General features: G+C 54.4%; 2 protein-coding genes across 7 annotated transcripts; both read right to left on the bottom strand.

Moving 5' to 3' along the window:
* Nucleotides 1-5,864: 5,864 nt before the first annotated feature.
* On the bottom strand, nucleotides 5,865-8,198 carry Prr22 (proline rich 22). Of its 5 annotated transcripts, none has more exons than XM_004654735.2 (3): nucleotides 7,485-8,198; nucleotides 7,339-7,404; nucleotides 5,865-6,955 (listed from the first exon to the last, which is right to left on the bottom strand). In XM_004654735.2, exons 1-3 carry the CDS (start codon nucleotides 7,612-7,614, stop codon nucleotides 5,877-5,879), a joined length of 1,275 nt encoding a protein of 424 aa, XP_004654792.1. In that variant the 5' UTR covers nucleotides 7,615-8,198; the 3' UTR covers nucleotides 5,865-5,876. The 5 variants fall into 5 exon arrangements, with proteins under 5 accessions (XP_004654792.1, XP_044991129.1, XP_044991131.1 ...); XM_045135194.1 differs by having other exon boundaries at nucleotides 7,665-8,198; XM_045135196.1 differs by having other exon boundaries at nucleotides 7,773-8,198.
* A 137-nt stretch (nucleotides 8,199-8,335) lies between these two features.
* On the bottom strand, nucleotides 8,336-13,948 carry Dus3l (dihydrouridine synthase 3 like). 2 transcript variants are annotated; one of them, XM_004654994.2, is made up of 13 exons: nucleotides 13,790-13,948; nucleotides 12,829-13,111; nucleotides 11,655-12,158; nucleotides 10,854-10,895; nucleotides 10,621-10,773; nucleotides 10,341-10,457; nucleotides 9,891-9,956; nucleotides 9,679-9,789; nucleotides 9,367-9,463; nucleotides 9,160-9,235; nucleotides 8,790-8,978; nucleotides 8,578-8,706; nucleotides 8,336-8,492 (listed from the first exon to the last, which is right to left on the bottom strand). In XM_004654994.2, exons 1-13 carry the CDS (start codon nucleotides 13,885-13,887, stop codon nucleotides 8,420-8,422), a joined length of 1,938 nt encoding a protein of 645 aa, XP_004655051.2. In that variant the 5' UTR covers nucleotides 13,888-13,948; the 3' UTR covers nucleotides 8,336-8,419. The 2 variants fall into 2 exon arrangements, with proteins under 2 accessions (XP_004655051.2, XP_044991128.1); XM_045135193.1 differs by lacking the exon at nucleotides 13,790-13,948 and adding an exon at nucleotides 13,297-13,514.
* Between the last annotated feature and the right edge of the window lie 343 nt (nucleotides 13,949-14,291).

Genomic DNA, 14,291 nt, shown 5'->3' with positions numbered 1-14,291 from the left:
GTTTTATTCCACCATCCCAGACCAGTCTAAGACTTTGTTAGGGAAGGCGCCTCACTGATCTTGCTCAGTGATCTCCACTCCCAGGATGCTCTGGGGCTTCCAGATCCTTCTCTCTCCCCTTTGATCCCACAAGTATCCTCATACCCTCACTTGAAAGGTGACTTTAGGGATGACAACCAGTGTCCAAGCCGACACCCTCTCCAGCACCCAGGAATTCCATCGGGATCAATTCCAGGGCCCATTCCAGCAATGCATGGAATGAGAGAACCCATCTAGACATGGCATGTCCCTGGTGTCTGGTAACCGTGGTGTTAAGCTAAGAATGTCTCTCTCAGAGTAAATGGAAATGTGACATCAACTTCCTGTATCTGCTGGCAAGCAGAGCCAGTGCCCTTGAATCATCAGCTGAGTTACAGACAAGAAAATGACCTGCTTTCCCTGTCCGTCCCTCCCCCCACCACCTGCCACTGGGTTTTGATTTCATCTCAGTCCTCCGCTGCCCCAGTGGTCAGTGTGTAACAGTCTTTTCCCTGGCGGATTCCTTTATTCCATTGTAACTGTGTCTGAATGGAGGGATCAGGAGCTAGGTGTGGTGGTGCACACCTGTAATCCCAGCACTCAGGAAGGAGGCAGAGGTAAAATGATAGCTGTGACTTTGAGACCAACCTAGGACTACAGGGTGAGTTCCAGATCAGCCTGGGTGAGAGTGAGACTGTGGTGGTTTGAGTCAGGTGTCCCCCATAAACTTAAGTGTTCTGAATGCTAGGTTCCCAGCTGATGGAGATTTGGGAATTAATGCCTCCTGAATGAATATATTGTTGGGGGTGGGCTTATGGATGTTAAAGCCAGTTTCCCCATGCCAGTGTTTGGCACCCTCTCTTGTTGCTGTGGTCCACCTTATGTTGGCCAGGGGGTGATGTCCACCCTCTGCTCATGCCATCATTTTCCCCTGCCATCGTGGAGCTTCCCCTCAAGCCTATAAGCCAAAATAAATCCTTTTCCCAGAAGCCTGGTTGGGTGATTTCTACCAGCAATGCGAACCTGACTGCAACAGTAAAGTGGTATCGAGGAGTGGGGTTGCTGCTAGACACCTGACTGTGTGTGGCTTCGGCCTTTTGGAGCTGATTTTCAAGAGGAATGTGGGAGGATTTGAAACCTTGGCCTAAGAAACACCTTGCAGTGCTGTAAGTACAGCTTGATTCTGGTCTGAGCTGCAAGACCTGAATGCAGTAAGAACTACTGACTGTGAGGTTTGGCTTTATGAGGGTGAGAAAAAGCTTTGCTTGGACTGGGCTAGCAGTTTGTGTGAGAAGCTTGCTCTTATGACCACATCCTGAGAAGTTGTGCAGGGTTGCTTTGCGTAGAAATGAACTGGTGTGAGCAGAGGGATATGGCACAGAAAGAAAAATCTTTGGGTGAGCTGTTGCCCGTTCAGCTGCAACTGAAAGATTACAACCTTTGAGACTGGGCCAGCTGACCTACGCTGGGGTAACAGGAAAAATGTTGACTCTTTTGAAGGGGCCTGAGTGCTCAAGGAGTGTCCTGTTCTTCAAAGTCTGCTTTATTCCCCCCTGGATTAACAAATTGGCACCCTACCTGGTATCATGGAGTATAAGAAATGCTGGAAAGAGGGTCATTGAGTTTGCAACATGGTCTTGTGTTTTGGAAATGGCCATGGGCAGTGTGAAGCGGGTTTGCTGGTTGCCTGCATAAAGACCCCATGGGGCCATGAGGATGAAGCGTGGCTTGCAGTGGAGACCCAGTGAAGACGCCGGGACCATGAGATGGCTGCCGAGGAGCTGCCGACCCCGATGAAGTTTCCCAGGACTGTGAGTAGCCTAGCTGGAGGGGCAGAATTGGAATACCAGAGACTTGTTACTGGTTAGAATTATTGGACATGGAGATTTGTCACTGGCTAGAGTTGTTGGATTTGAAGCTACAGATGTTTGCCCTGGTTGTTCTAAATCTTGTAATGGTTGAATGTTTCTTTGCTATGCCCAATGCCATCTTTTGCAGTGTGAATATTTATTCTGTGCCATTATAGGTTTTTTGAGGTTATTTTTTGGTATTATGGCTCAGTTAAAAGATCTTGGACTATGGGGATGTAGGAACATCATTGGGATTGATAAAAAAATCTATGGGGACTTTTAAAGTCAGACTGAATGCATTGTATTTTACATCATGTATGGATAGCAGTTTATTGGGGCCAGGAGCAGAATGTGGTGGTTTGAGTCAGGTGTCCCCCATAAACTTAGGTGTTCTGAATGCTAGGTTTCCAGCTGATGGAGATTTGGGAATTAATGCCTCCTGAATGAGTGTATTGTTGGGGGCGGGCTTATGGGTGGTAAAGCCAGTTTCCCCATGCCAGTGTTTGGCACCCTCTCCTGTTGCTGTGGTCCACCTTATGTTGGCCAGGGGGTGATGTCCACCCTCTGCTCATGCCATCGTTTTCCCCTGCCATCGTGGAGCTTCCCCTCGAGCCTGTAAGCCAAAATAAATCTTTTTCCCAGAAGCCGCTCTTGGTTAGGTGATTTCTACCAACAGTGTGAACTGGACTGCAACAGAGACCCTACCTCAAAAAATAACAACAAAAAAAAAATGTAAGAAGAATACAGTCTTAAAGCACAGACGCCGGATGCTGCAGCACCAGCATCTCTCCTCACAGCAGGCCTAGGCTGAGGTGGGAGGGAGGTGGAGGCCGGAGAACCTCTGGACTGGCAAACACAGCAGGAGTCCCGGCCTCAAACAAGATGGCATGTAAAGACCAGCACGAGGGGGTGGCCTCTGACTTCCACATGCCCACGCCCAGACCCGTGAGAACAATGCACACCAGCCCCCGAAAGAACCGCAAGTCCTGGGCTGTCCCCTGTGCTGTGCAGAGGCTGTTGTTTGGGAATGTTGGGTGGGTGCTGTGGATTCCTCTGAAAATTCTCAACTGTTTCCTGATGCGTTGAGAGAGGGTGACCTGGGCTACATGAGACCCCGCCTCAGGCTCAACCACCTTTCTGCCTCAGCCTCCTGTATAGCTGGGACAGCGGGCCGGTGCCACCAGCCCTGGATCTGCCCCCCATCTTAAAGCCAGGCAGTCCTGTCTGCTAACACCCCTCTACTCCTTGGCCAGTCCCCTTTCTTTGGGACCTTGGATTTTACTTCCAAACACCTTAATTAATGTGGCGGGGGCGAGGATCTCAGAGTGGAGCCGTGTTGGTTAGAGCTGGCTGGACAGGATGGGGAATGTGTGTCATGACAGCAGGTGGCGCTGTGGCCTCAGCTGCAGACTTGTCCAACCTCCCAGACCAGGCGTCAGGTCACCCCACATTCAGCCTCCATCTCCTGGACCGCAGGGCTTCCTCACCATCCCTAAAGCCCCAAAAGGAAGCTTTCAGGGCCAGAAGACCTATATCTGTATGAGAACCAGTACCCCCAATCCTTTGTCCCTTAAAGGGCAAGATAGTCCCACAGAGGTGACCATGGAGGACCCACACATTAGCTTCCCAGCATGCTCAGGAAGAAAGAAGGATGTGGCTAACATCTGTCAGAGCCTGGGGGCAGACCCTGAGACCCTGCACAGGGGGATGAGGGGACCCAAGATTTGTGGGAGGGGTTAGGATACACTTCAGGTCACCTGCTTTCCTGGGGCTGAACTGTCCCTGACCTCTGGCATGCAGGTCCCTTGGGGGACCTGCAGCTGGAGGCCTGGCCTGTGTCCCCCTGTCCCCTGTCTCTGAGAAGCAGATGTAGCCCGCCATCCCCACGGCACACGTAGCTGTGTGCAGTCCTCGTGGGATGTGGGATGTGTGCATCGCAAGCCCTCTGAGCACCGCCCCCACCCTGAGCCACCCTGCCCTCCCCCAGATCTCAGCACCTACCCCCAACAGGAGGTGCCTGTCCCCAATCTCCTTGGAGGAGCTGTGCTGAGATTGAGCCCAGCCCTACATGCACATACCCCACACATATTTCCCCGAAAGCAAAGGTGTCCTTCCTACCTTCCTTCTACTAACTGTGGCTTTCGTGGGGACAGCAAGGCAAGGTGTCAGGGTAGGGAACAGAGAACCACTCTGGGGTCTGCCCAGCACATGGGTGGTCTCCAGGTAGGTTCCCACCCTTCCAGAGAATTCTCTCTACCTCCAACTATAGAAGAAAAAGCTCCCTCAATGCAGGCGTCTCGATACCCCAACCCAATTAGTCCCGGCAGATACTGATTCTGTTGTTGCTGGGGTTTGGTGGTGGTGGTGGTGGTGGTGTTTTGTTGTGGGGTTTTGCTTTTTTTTTTTTTTTTTTTTTTAGGTAGGGTCTCACTCTAGCCCAGACTGACCTGGAACTCATTCTGTACTCTCAGGCTGGTCTCAAACTCACAGCCATCCTCCTACCTCTGCTTCCTGAATGCTGGCATTAAAGATATGCACCACCACACCTAACTAAAAATTATTTTTATTTCTTTGTGAGCAGAAAGAGAAAGCTACAGTAAGGGCACACCAAGGCCTCTTGCTGCTGTGAAGGAATTTCAAACACATGCCCCACTCTGTCCATCTGGCTTTATGTGGGTACTGGGGAATCAAACCCAGGCAGACAGGCTTTACAAGAAAAAGCCTTTAACCACTGAGCCATCTCTCCAGGCCTGATTTTTTTTTGGGGGGGGCAGGAGGGAAGAAGAGAGAAAGAAAAAGAAAGAGGGGCTCATGTAGCCTAGGCTGGTCTCTAACATGCTATGTAGCAAAGGCTGATCTTGAATTCCTGATCTCCCATCTCCTGAGCGCTGGGATGACAGCCAGGGCTGGAGGTGGATCTCAAGGCCTTCATGCATGCTAGGCCAACGCTCTGCCCAGCCTATTGATTCTCTTAAAAAAAAACAAAAAAAAACTCTGTGCTTGTGTATGTATATGTGGTGGTGTATGTGCCTGGAGAGGCCAGGTGATGTTGGTTATCTTCCTCAATTGCTCTCCATACTATTTTTATTTTAAAATGTTTTATTTATGTGAGAGACAGACAGAGAGAGAGTGGGTGCACCAGGGCCTCCAGCCACTGCAAATGAATTCTAGAAGTATGCGCCACCTTGTGCATCTGGCTTTATGTAGATACTGGGGAACCAAACCTGGGTCCTTTGGCTTTGCTGGCAAGTGCATTAACTGCTAAGCCATCTCTCCAGCCCTCCATCCTATTTTAAGACAAGGTCTCGGTCTCTCTCTCTCTCCATATACATTCATACATACATACATACATACATACATACATACATACATACATACATAGCGAGAGAATGGGCACTCCAGGGCCTCAGACACTACAAACTACAGATGCATGTACCACTTTGTGCGTCTGGCTTAATATGAGGACTGGGGAATCGAACTCTGAACCGTCAAGCTTTGCAAGCAAGCACTTTTAATGGCTGAGCCATCTCTCCACCCCAACGCAGGGTCTCACTGAACCTGGAGCTCACCAATTCTGCTTGACTGGCTGGTCAGAAAGTCTCCAGAGAACCTCCTGTTACCTCCTGTCCAGTGCTGGGATCTCAGGCGTGCCCTCCCCCACCCAGCTTTTATATGGCAGTGGAGACAACTCAAACTCATCCTCTTGTGTCAAACACTCCACCCAGCTCCCCACCCTTTTTATTTTGAGACATGATCTTGTGTAGCACAGGCTGGCTTCAAACATGCTATGTAGTCAAGGATGACCCCGAACTGTTGATCCTGCTTCACATCCGAAGTGCTGGGATGACAGGATTCAGCCACCATGCCAGGCTTCAACTATATAATTCCAGCGTTCTCAGCTGACTCCAGAATGCTCAGTCCTGCCTGGTCTCACTGGGTAGCCTGGACCCAGCCTACAGCCCCTACACCTCCCAAGACCACCAAGAGGACACGAACTGAGATATCAAATCATTTTAATGAGGGACAACTCCCAGGTCCAGCCTGGGCCCCAGCAGCGGCAGAGCCAGCCAGGCTGGGAGCCTGCTTGGTCTTTCCTCCTAGCTTCCCTTTCTTGCTGGAAGACGTGGCTTTCTTCTTTCGTGGAGGGTTGGACCGCAGGACAGGAGCCACTGTGTCTGTGACAGGGGGCCCCGAGCAGAGTGGCGGCTCGTCGTCCAGGGTCTTGAAATTGAAAAAGTAATCCACATTGGCCAGTGTGTCCAGGATCTCAGGCACATTGTAGTCGAAGGACAGCAGCTCTTCAGGCAGGCGCAGGGACCGGATGTCACACGTGGAGTCATCCCCACCTCCACCACTGTCCCGCAGAACTGGCCCAGGGACCCTGCCTGGGATGGCCTCGGGCTCCGCGCCACCAGGCAGACAGTCGAAGAGTTTCATGGCATCTTCCAGCATAACCTTGTCAGGCAGCAGGAAATCCCGGGCCACCTCGGGGACCTTGGCCTCGGCTGCATCCAGTGGGACAGCCTCTGCCCCAGTGACCTTGGACTCCACAGCCTCCAAGGGGAACTGCAGGCCTGGCCTGGCCTCGCCACCACCCCGAGGTTCCTGGGAGGCCTCAACAGGCCTGGCGGCTGCCTGGGGCCCAGGGAACTGGCTGCCCTGGGCCTTGAGAGGGCCAAAGGGCTGAGGGGGCAGTGTGTGTTCGGTGGGGAGTGAGATGAGGAGCGGGGACGGCTTGTTCTCTTTCAGGGGTGGTGGGGGTGGCTGGCCTTCTTTCATTAGCTCCACAAAGGTAGGGATACCCCCATCCCCCATGAAACCCAGAGCTTCAGGCCCGGTTTCCTCCAGTGGATAATAAGGCATAAGATACTGTGGCCCGCTGGGCACCTGCTGATAGTGGGGGTACTGGAGAGGTGGATCTGGGGCCTTCGGGTAGGATTGGGGCTCCCGCAGATAGCTGCCAGGTGAGGTGGGACCCCCAACCACCGTCAGCTTGTATAAGGGTGACTGTCCCAAGTCAGTGGCAGCCCACTCAATTCGGTAGATGCGGGGGTCGAAGAAGCACCCACACGGTGCCATCTGGAAGCCTGTGGGTGGTGACAGGCTAGGTGATACCCTGAGCAAGGCATCACCCTGGTGACCTCAGACTGGGGGACGCAGGACATGGGTCTGGTCTCTGAGGTCCCTTGGGAAATGTTTCATTCTGGGCTCATTTAGGGAGCGGACATGTGCCTTGCTTTTGGAGATCCATGTGGGCGAAGAGACACACACGGAATGTTTGGGGTCCCATCTGGAGAAAGGGGACATGGGCTCCACGGTGTGATTTGGAGGACAGTGGCCTCCAAGCTTCACTGTAAGGGACTCATCTAGGGACATGGGGTCCAATGCTCAATGTGGGGGTCCCACCTAGGGACAGACAAGGTCACCATGGGCCCAGCTCACTGTAACCCTTGGGGTTGCCAGCCGGTACCTGCTGGAGGGCCTGGAAACACCTCTTTGTCCGGGTTGGGGGGCTGGTACAGCAGGTTCGTGGAGGCTGTGGACAAAGGTGCCAGATGGGTGTGATGAGCACCAGCGCCGTGGCAGCGACACCTCTGCCCGCCGCTGACTTCGTACCCACGTCGGGAAGGGGTTCTGGGCAGGAGGGAGCTGACAGGCTGCCCAGCGTCTCAGTGCCCTCCAGGCCCTGTGGGCTGAAGCCTTCCTGAGGAGTGGTGGGGACATAGAGAGTTTTGGGGTGCTGCATGAGGAGATGGGGGCCCAGGTGGCACTTTTAGGACGGCAATGGAGTCCTACCAAGTTCTGTTTGTCTTGTTGCTAAGCAACAGGCCTCAGGCCAGAGCCAGCCACTGGTTGGTTCCATAGCAAGTGTGCGCAGGGGACATGGGGACACCCTGCCATCACCTGGTAGACCCTAGGCCCACTCCCATCTCCTCCTCCAGGAAGGCCAGCCTGGTCCACAGGAGTTCAGGGAAACAGTGAAGATGTACCAAGGGCATGCACTGGGAAGGACAGAGAAGTCATCTTTGTGACAGAAAGTCTAAAGAAAGCAAGGATCTAAAGCACACACCTGCACACCTGTCATCCAGCACTCCAGAGGCGGAGACAACAGGACCAGGAGTTCAAGGCTAGCCTGAGCTACAAAGGGAGCTTGAGGGTGCCCTGGGCCACATGAGACTGTCTCCAAAATCAAGAGACATGGAGCCAGATCCATGGCACAGTGGGTGAAGCACTTGCCTAGCCTACAAGAGGCCCTGGGTCCCATCCCTAGTGCCACACAACCAGGCATGATGGCACATGCCTGTCACCCCAGCACTCAGGAAGTGGAGGGAGGAGGATCGCTTTGAGTTTGAGGCCAGCCTGAGACTACAGAGGTGAGTTCCTGGTCAGCCAGAACTAGAGTGAGACCTTACCTTGAAAAACCAAAACATAAATTAATAAACAACACACAGTGAAGACAACAGGGGTAAAAGAATAAAGTGTATTCTCTCCCTGTCACCCAGGGCCATAGTCAGTGTAGCTGTCACTCCCCACTGAGGCCAGGCTGGCAGCTACTTGTAGGCATTGGCCTTGTGCTTGGGCAGGAAGGCGAAGCCAGCTGGAACTGGTCCAAGCAGCATCTCACTGTCAGGATGAGAGGGGGGGAAGTACAGTGGTCAGGATCAGCCTGGGCTCTGGCACTAGCCCCCACAGCCCGGCCTGCAGGAACCTGATGCGAATCCAGTCGGCGGCCTGCTGGCTGGCCATGAGCGTCTCCAGGTAATCACGGCCCACGTAGTAGGGTGGCCGCTCGTTGATCCGCTGGGGCAGCCGCTCTAGGAGGCCCACGGGCACATACCTGCGGGTGGGCAGGCATGCATTATGGGTGTCAGGCACGTGACTGGGTGCTCAGGCCACTACACACCTGCACACCAGGCCTACCTGCACAGGAAGGAGAGCCACTCGAGCAGGAAGCGCCGCGTCCTCTCCACGCCCTGCGTATCAGAGCCCCAGTGCTCCAGGCCGAAATGTGTGAAGTCCCGCAAGACCTCCAGGCGCTCGGAAGACGAGATGTCCCAGTGTCGCTGCTCCTTGATCTCAGTGAACAGCCAGGGCTTCAGCAGGGCACCACTGGGGCCAGCACGGGCAGTGATCAGCGGGACCCCAGACGTTCACAGGCTCTGATCTGGATTCTGATGCACCTGGGCCTTGTGGCCATGGTCACACCAGAATCCAAGACTCTCCCAGCCCTGAGCCTCAGTCATGGAAGTTCCTGGAACTCCCATCCCAGCCGCCACCCCTGGGTGCTCACCGGGCAATCATGATCCCTGCAACACCTGTCTGCATAGCACGATTGGCATCCTCATAGGACAAAATGTCCCCGTTCCCTGAGGGGACAGATATTGGGGTCTTTGCAGCAGTCCAGGAAGGGGACGCTAAAGGGTCTGGCGAGATCTTGCCGACCCAGCATCCCTAATGCATGTCGAGTAAGTGGCCTCAGGTGACTTTGGACACCTACCGAATAGGGGCATGGGGTCTGCCACCTTAGCACATTCCTCAATATAACACCAGTCAGCCAGCCGGGTATAGCGCTGCTCACGGGAGCGGCCGTGGAGCTGGGGGAGAAGTGCGGGTGACACAGGGAGGAAGGTGGGGGTGGGAGGGAGACAGGCCAAGGGGGACAGGCTGAGCAAGGGGGACAGAGGTGACCAGGACCAGATGGGGTGCAGGAGGACAGCAGGTGGGGGGGAGGGAGAAAGGAAATAGAGAGGACGTCAGAAAAGGCCTCCAGGGACCCCAGGCACTGAGCCCTACAACCCCCAACACCCACCGTGACGAGAGCCGCACCCCAGTCCCGCAGCTCAGGCAGCAGGCGGTGCGCCAGGCTCACGCGCTCCTGGACGCCAGTCCGCATCTTCACAGTCAGCGGCACATCCAGCACCTGCAGGGACACACAGGATACACACAGGCAGGCGGGCATGGAGGGAAGGACTGGGCCCAGTTCTCGTGGGGAAATAAAACATGTCCCTAGTGCCAGGGTACCTCATTCATGCCACGGACAATTTGCTGGAATTTGGCCGATCGATTCATGAGCGCGCAGCCACCGCCCTGCAGGACATGGAGACCAGATGAGCCCTCGGGTAAGCCCCAGCTCCAGGGCACACACACGACCAGAGCCCTCGCTCGCTGCCTGGCCTGCCAGCTCGGTCAACCCGGCCATGTGTTCCTAGGCAACATGGCCATTACCTTCTTTTTTTTTTTTTTTTAATTTATTTATTTATTTGAGAGCGACGGACACAGAGAGACAGATAGAGGGAGAGAGAGAGAATGGGCGCACCAGGGCTTCCAGCCTCTGTAAACGAACTCCAGACGCGTGCGCCCCCTTGTGCATCTGGCTAACGTGGGACCTGGGGAACCGAGCCTCGAACCGGGGTCCTTAGGCTTCACAGGCAAGCGCTTAACCGCTAAACCATCTCCCCAGCCCGCCATTACCTTCTTGTACACAAGGTCTATAGGGCAGCCCACATTGATGTCCACGAAGTCCACGTCGATGGTGCGGTTCAGCAGCTCCGCACACTTGGTCATGGTATCAGGGAAGGCGCCCTCCAGCTGTGTCAAGCAGAGTGCAGACTGTCCCCCTCTGTGCCCAGGTGTCCACAGCCCACACATGATGTGCAGCAGCCTCCTCTCCTTCAGGTCCCCAAGGAGGTGACCAGACTGCAAACGTGGGTCACACATGGCCCCTCCTGCCCACCTTGGGGTAGATGCTGACCTGGACCCCAAAGATGTCCTCACATGGGTGGCGCTTGAGCAGGGCCCACTCAGACATCTGCCCCTGTAGCAGGTTGGTGCACACGGCCATCTCCCCACATGTCACATCAGCCCCAAAACGCTTACAAATACGTCGGAAAGGCAGGTTCCCGCACTGGGAAAGGGGAGCAGATGCATGATTTAGGGTTGGGAAAAGAGAACATAAAACCAACCCCCTGCCCAGCTTCCTCCTACCGTGGTGAGAGGAGCCAGGTACAGCTTCCCCTTAAGGTCCAGCTGGAAGAAATGAGAATGTCCATGAGGCCAGAGCCCTGCAGATGGCCTTTCCACAGCATTGTGTTTCCCTTTTGCCCACCCTGCCCAGCCTGGTGCTTTTCACCTCTGGGCCTCTGACCCAGCAAATCTAGCAACCTTTAGACAACCACTTTTTTTTTTCCCCCTTTTGTTCTTGTTTTTGGTTTCTCAAGGTAGGATCTTGCTCTAGTCCAGGCTGACCTGGAATTCACTATGTAATCTCAGGCTGGCCTCGAATGCATGGCGATCCATCCTCCTCCTACTGCCTCCTGAATGCTGGGATTAAAGGCATGTGCCACCACACCTGGCTAGAGAACCTTTCTTACCACACATTCTCCTACACCAGACGGCTTCTAGTCAACCATCAAAACCCCAGTCTTTATTTTTGTTTTGTTTTTTTTGAAGTAGGGTCTCCTTCTAATCCAGGCTGACCTCCACGGAATTCATTACCTGTAGTCTCAAGGTGGCTTCGAACTCAAGAGTAATCCTCCTACCTCTGCCTCCCTCCCAAGTGCTGGTATTAAAGGCGTGCACCACCATGCCTGGTTAAAACCCTACCCTTTCTGTCCTCTCCCTCTTGTAGGAGCCCCTGTCCACTCTACCTCTAGGGTTGTCCAGCTCTTTTGCCCTCTAAGGCACAGCTTTGATCCCCCAGGGTCAAGAACAGGATCGTGGACACATGCTAGGTAGAGACCATCCATGACATGATGTAACTGCCAACAGGGAGCTAGAAATACATACCCGCTTCTTTTCACAGGGTCGCAGCCGGACCACGTCCTCATCGGTCAAAGGTCCACAGGTCTGCACAGGGCTTCTTGGCGGGGTGTCAGTCCCCAGCCCAGCGAGGTCTCTTTGGGCATTGTGGCTGTTCTGACCTGGGGCAGCTGTGGCCTTGGGGGTGGTGGCAGCAGACGCATGGCCCTGGCTGAATTGACGTAGGGCCTTCTCAGTGCGCTCAAAGTGAACCTGGCGCTTGCGGAGCTGCTGCTGCAAGACCCTGTCCAGGCTGTTACGCACAGCTGGGAGGTTAGCACTGCGAGCCACCACCTCTTCCTGCACAAGGTTCTGGCCCTCAGGCCCCAGGTGGGCTCCTGCAAAACGGCAGGTCACACCATAGGGGCACCTGCCAAAGGTGTCAAAGAGCACACAGTGGGGGCCCAGGTCTGCTGGCTTCATCTCCAGGTAGCGGCCCACATCATGCAGAAAGCGGCAGCGGTCACCAAAGGCACATGTGGCTGCCAATTCCTGCAGGGAACACGAGGACATGAGATAGGCCAGGGGCAGTTTCTGGATTCCCCTCCCAGCTGTGTGTGCTTGGAGAAGTCAGTAACCTCACTGTGCCTTAAAGTTATCACCTGTAAAATGGGAGCATACACAATAAATGCCACAACTTACAGCAGGAACATGTACTAACACACCCATTGTGAAAAAAAAAATGTTTTAAACCAAAAATGCACTGAAGCCAGGGTGATGGTTCAGGTTGTCATCTCAGCGTTGGGTAGGCTGAGGAAGGGCGAAATCAAGAATTCCTGACTAGCCTGGGCTACACAGCAAGACCCTGTCTTTTAAAAAAATAATAATAATGAGAGTACTTCCAGTACTCAGGAAGCAGAAGTAGGAGAGTCGCCATGAGTTCAAGGCCACCCTGAAACTACACTGTAAACTCCAGATCAGCCTGGTAGAGTGAGACCCTACCTCAAAAAAACCAAAACAAGAAAAGAAAAAAGAAAGAGAAATAAGGGAAGGAAGGAGGGAGGGAGGGAGGAGAGAGGAGAATGGAGAGAGGGAGGGAAAGAAAAGCGAAGACGTAAGTCAAGCCAACATAAGTTGCGGGCCGTGTGTTTCAGTGTTCATGACCACTGAAATGACAGACACGGCCTGCAGCTCCAGAACTCCCTCACGGGGCCACTGTCACCTGGATCAGGGACGGGCAGAGCCTGTTCTGCTCATAATGTGTGGGCTTCACATGGGGCCGGCCCTTGTTCTGACCCCGGGCCCTCCTCTGAGGCTTCTCCGAAGGGGTGGCCGCCTCCTCTATCTGACCAGTCTCCGTCTGCCCATCCTCCAGTCGGATCCGCTTGGCCTCAGGCTCAGCCAAGTTACTGCCATTGGGGTCTTCTGCCTCAGTTTCTCCATGTGCCTTGTCCTGTCTGTTTGCATCCAGATATTCGTGGAAGTGTTCCTTGGTGGTGCGGTATCTGCCAGCAGAGGGAAAACAAGTTTGTGCAAGATGTCCATCTCTGGGAGCTCGGAGTCAAAGAACACGGAGGAATGAGGACTGAGGACAAACGCCTCTGCGGGAACGCTCCTGCTGATGGGAACTCACTACTTGGAACCAGACAACTGCCAGCCTGGGAGCCTTAATGTCGGAGGGAGAACTTACTCTGTACTTGGAGGATATATGTCTGTCCCTGGATCCCCACTGCCCCTAGAGCACGGCAGGTTATCAGGCATGAACGCTCCTGTTCACGTTAGGCTACGGATAAACTACAAGTTCCGGCATGCCTGGCAGCGAGGCCGAAAGCGCCGCACTTTCCAGCAAGCCTTTCGTCCCATCGAACGGCCCTCGGGTGCCTGCGGCGGAAGTGCACACGCGCCTGCTTGGTCCCTCAGGGACTACAGTTCCCAGCGCGCTCCGCGCGCCCCAGCCCTAAGCCGCTCTCGCCGTAGCACCTGCGCCAGCCACCACGCGCGAGTGACAGCTACCCACGTGCATCCTCTCAAGTCCGCCGCCGACCACCACAGTGGGCTGTCAGCCGGAACTTAGGAGCCAGAGGCTTCCCGCTCTGGGCAAGCTGCCCCACCTCCCGGCATGCACCGCTTGCACCGTGCTACGGGTGCTGGAAAGGCCACATAAGCTACACATGACGACTCACTGAGCTTTAATGGGCGCCACTCCTCGTTCCGACGCGCTGACTCCTGAATCACCGTCAGCACCGCTCTCGGCTGGAACCTCCGCCGCTCCCTCCGCCATCTACGCCCCTCACGCCGCCTCTGAAGGGTGGCAGGAAGACCTTCCGGTGCGCGCATCCTCCCTAGGCGAACTGAATGGTGCGCATGCCCACATCGGTCCAATGCTGTTGGGCGACTAGCCGGTCGCGTGACGTCACGTTAGGGAGCGGGACCTCGTGTAGCTTGTAAACCTGAACAGGAACCGGAAATGTTAAAGGAGTCTCCTGGGGCTTGCAAACTGGTCTCGTGAGGGCTGCAAATGGGCATGTAGAAGTGTTTTGCTTTCCTCCTGGGATTATAGTCAGTTGGACGTGGGGCTTCTAGCTCAAAATAACATGTAATTTATTTTAAATTTGTTTTGTTTTATAATAGGTTAAAGGCCCCAAATAATGCCATAATGAGATAGAAACATTGATTATTCTGTTT

Source organism: Jaculus jaculus, chromosome 15, assembly GCF_020740685.1.
Source record: "Jaculus jaculus isolate mJacJac1 chromosome 15, mJacJac1.mat.Y.cur, whole genome shotgun sequence".
Classification (NCBI taxonomy): domain Eukaryota; kingdom Metazoa; phylum Chordata; class Mammalia; order Rodentia; family Dipodidae; genus Jaculus; species Jaculus jaculus.
Note: the sequence above shows the minus strand (reverse complement) of the source record. Positions and strands in the feature narration are given on the sequence as shown.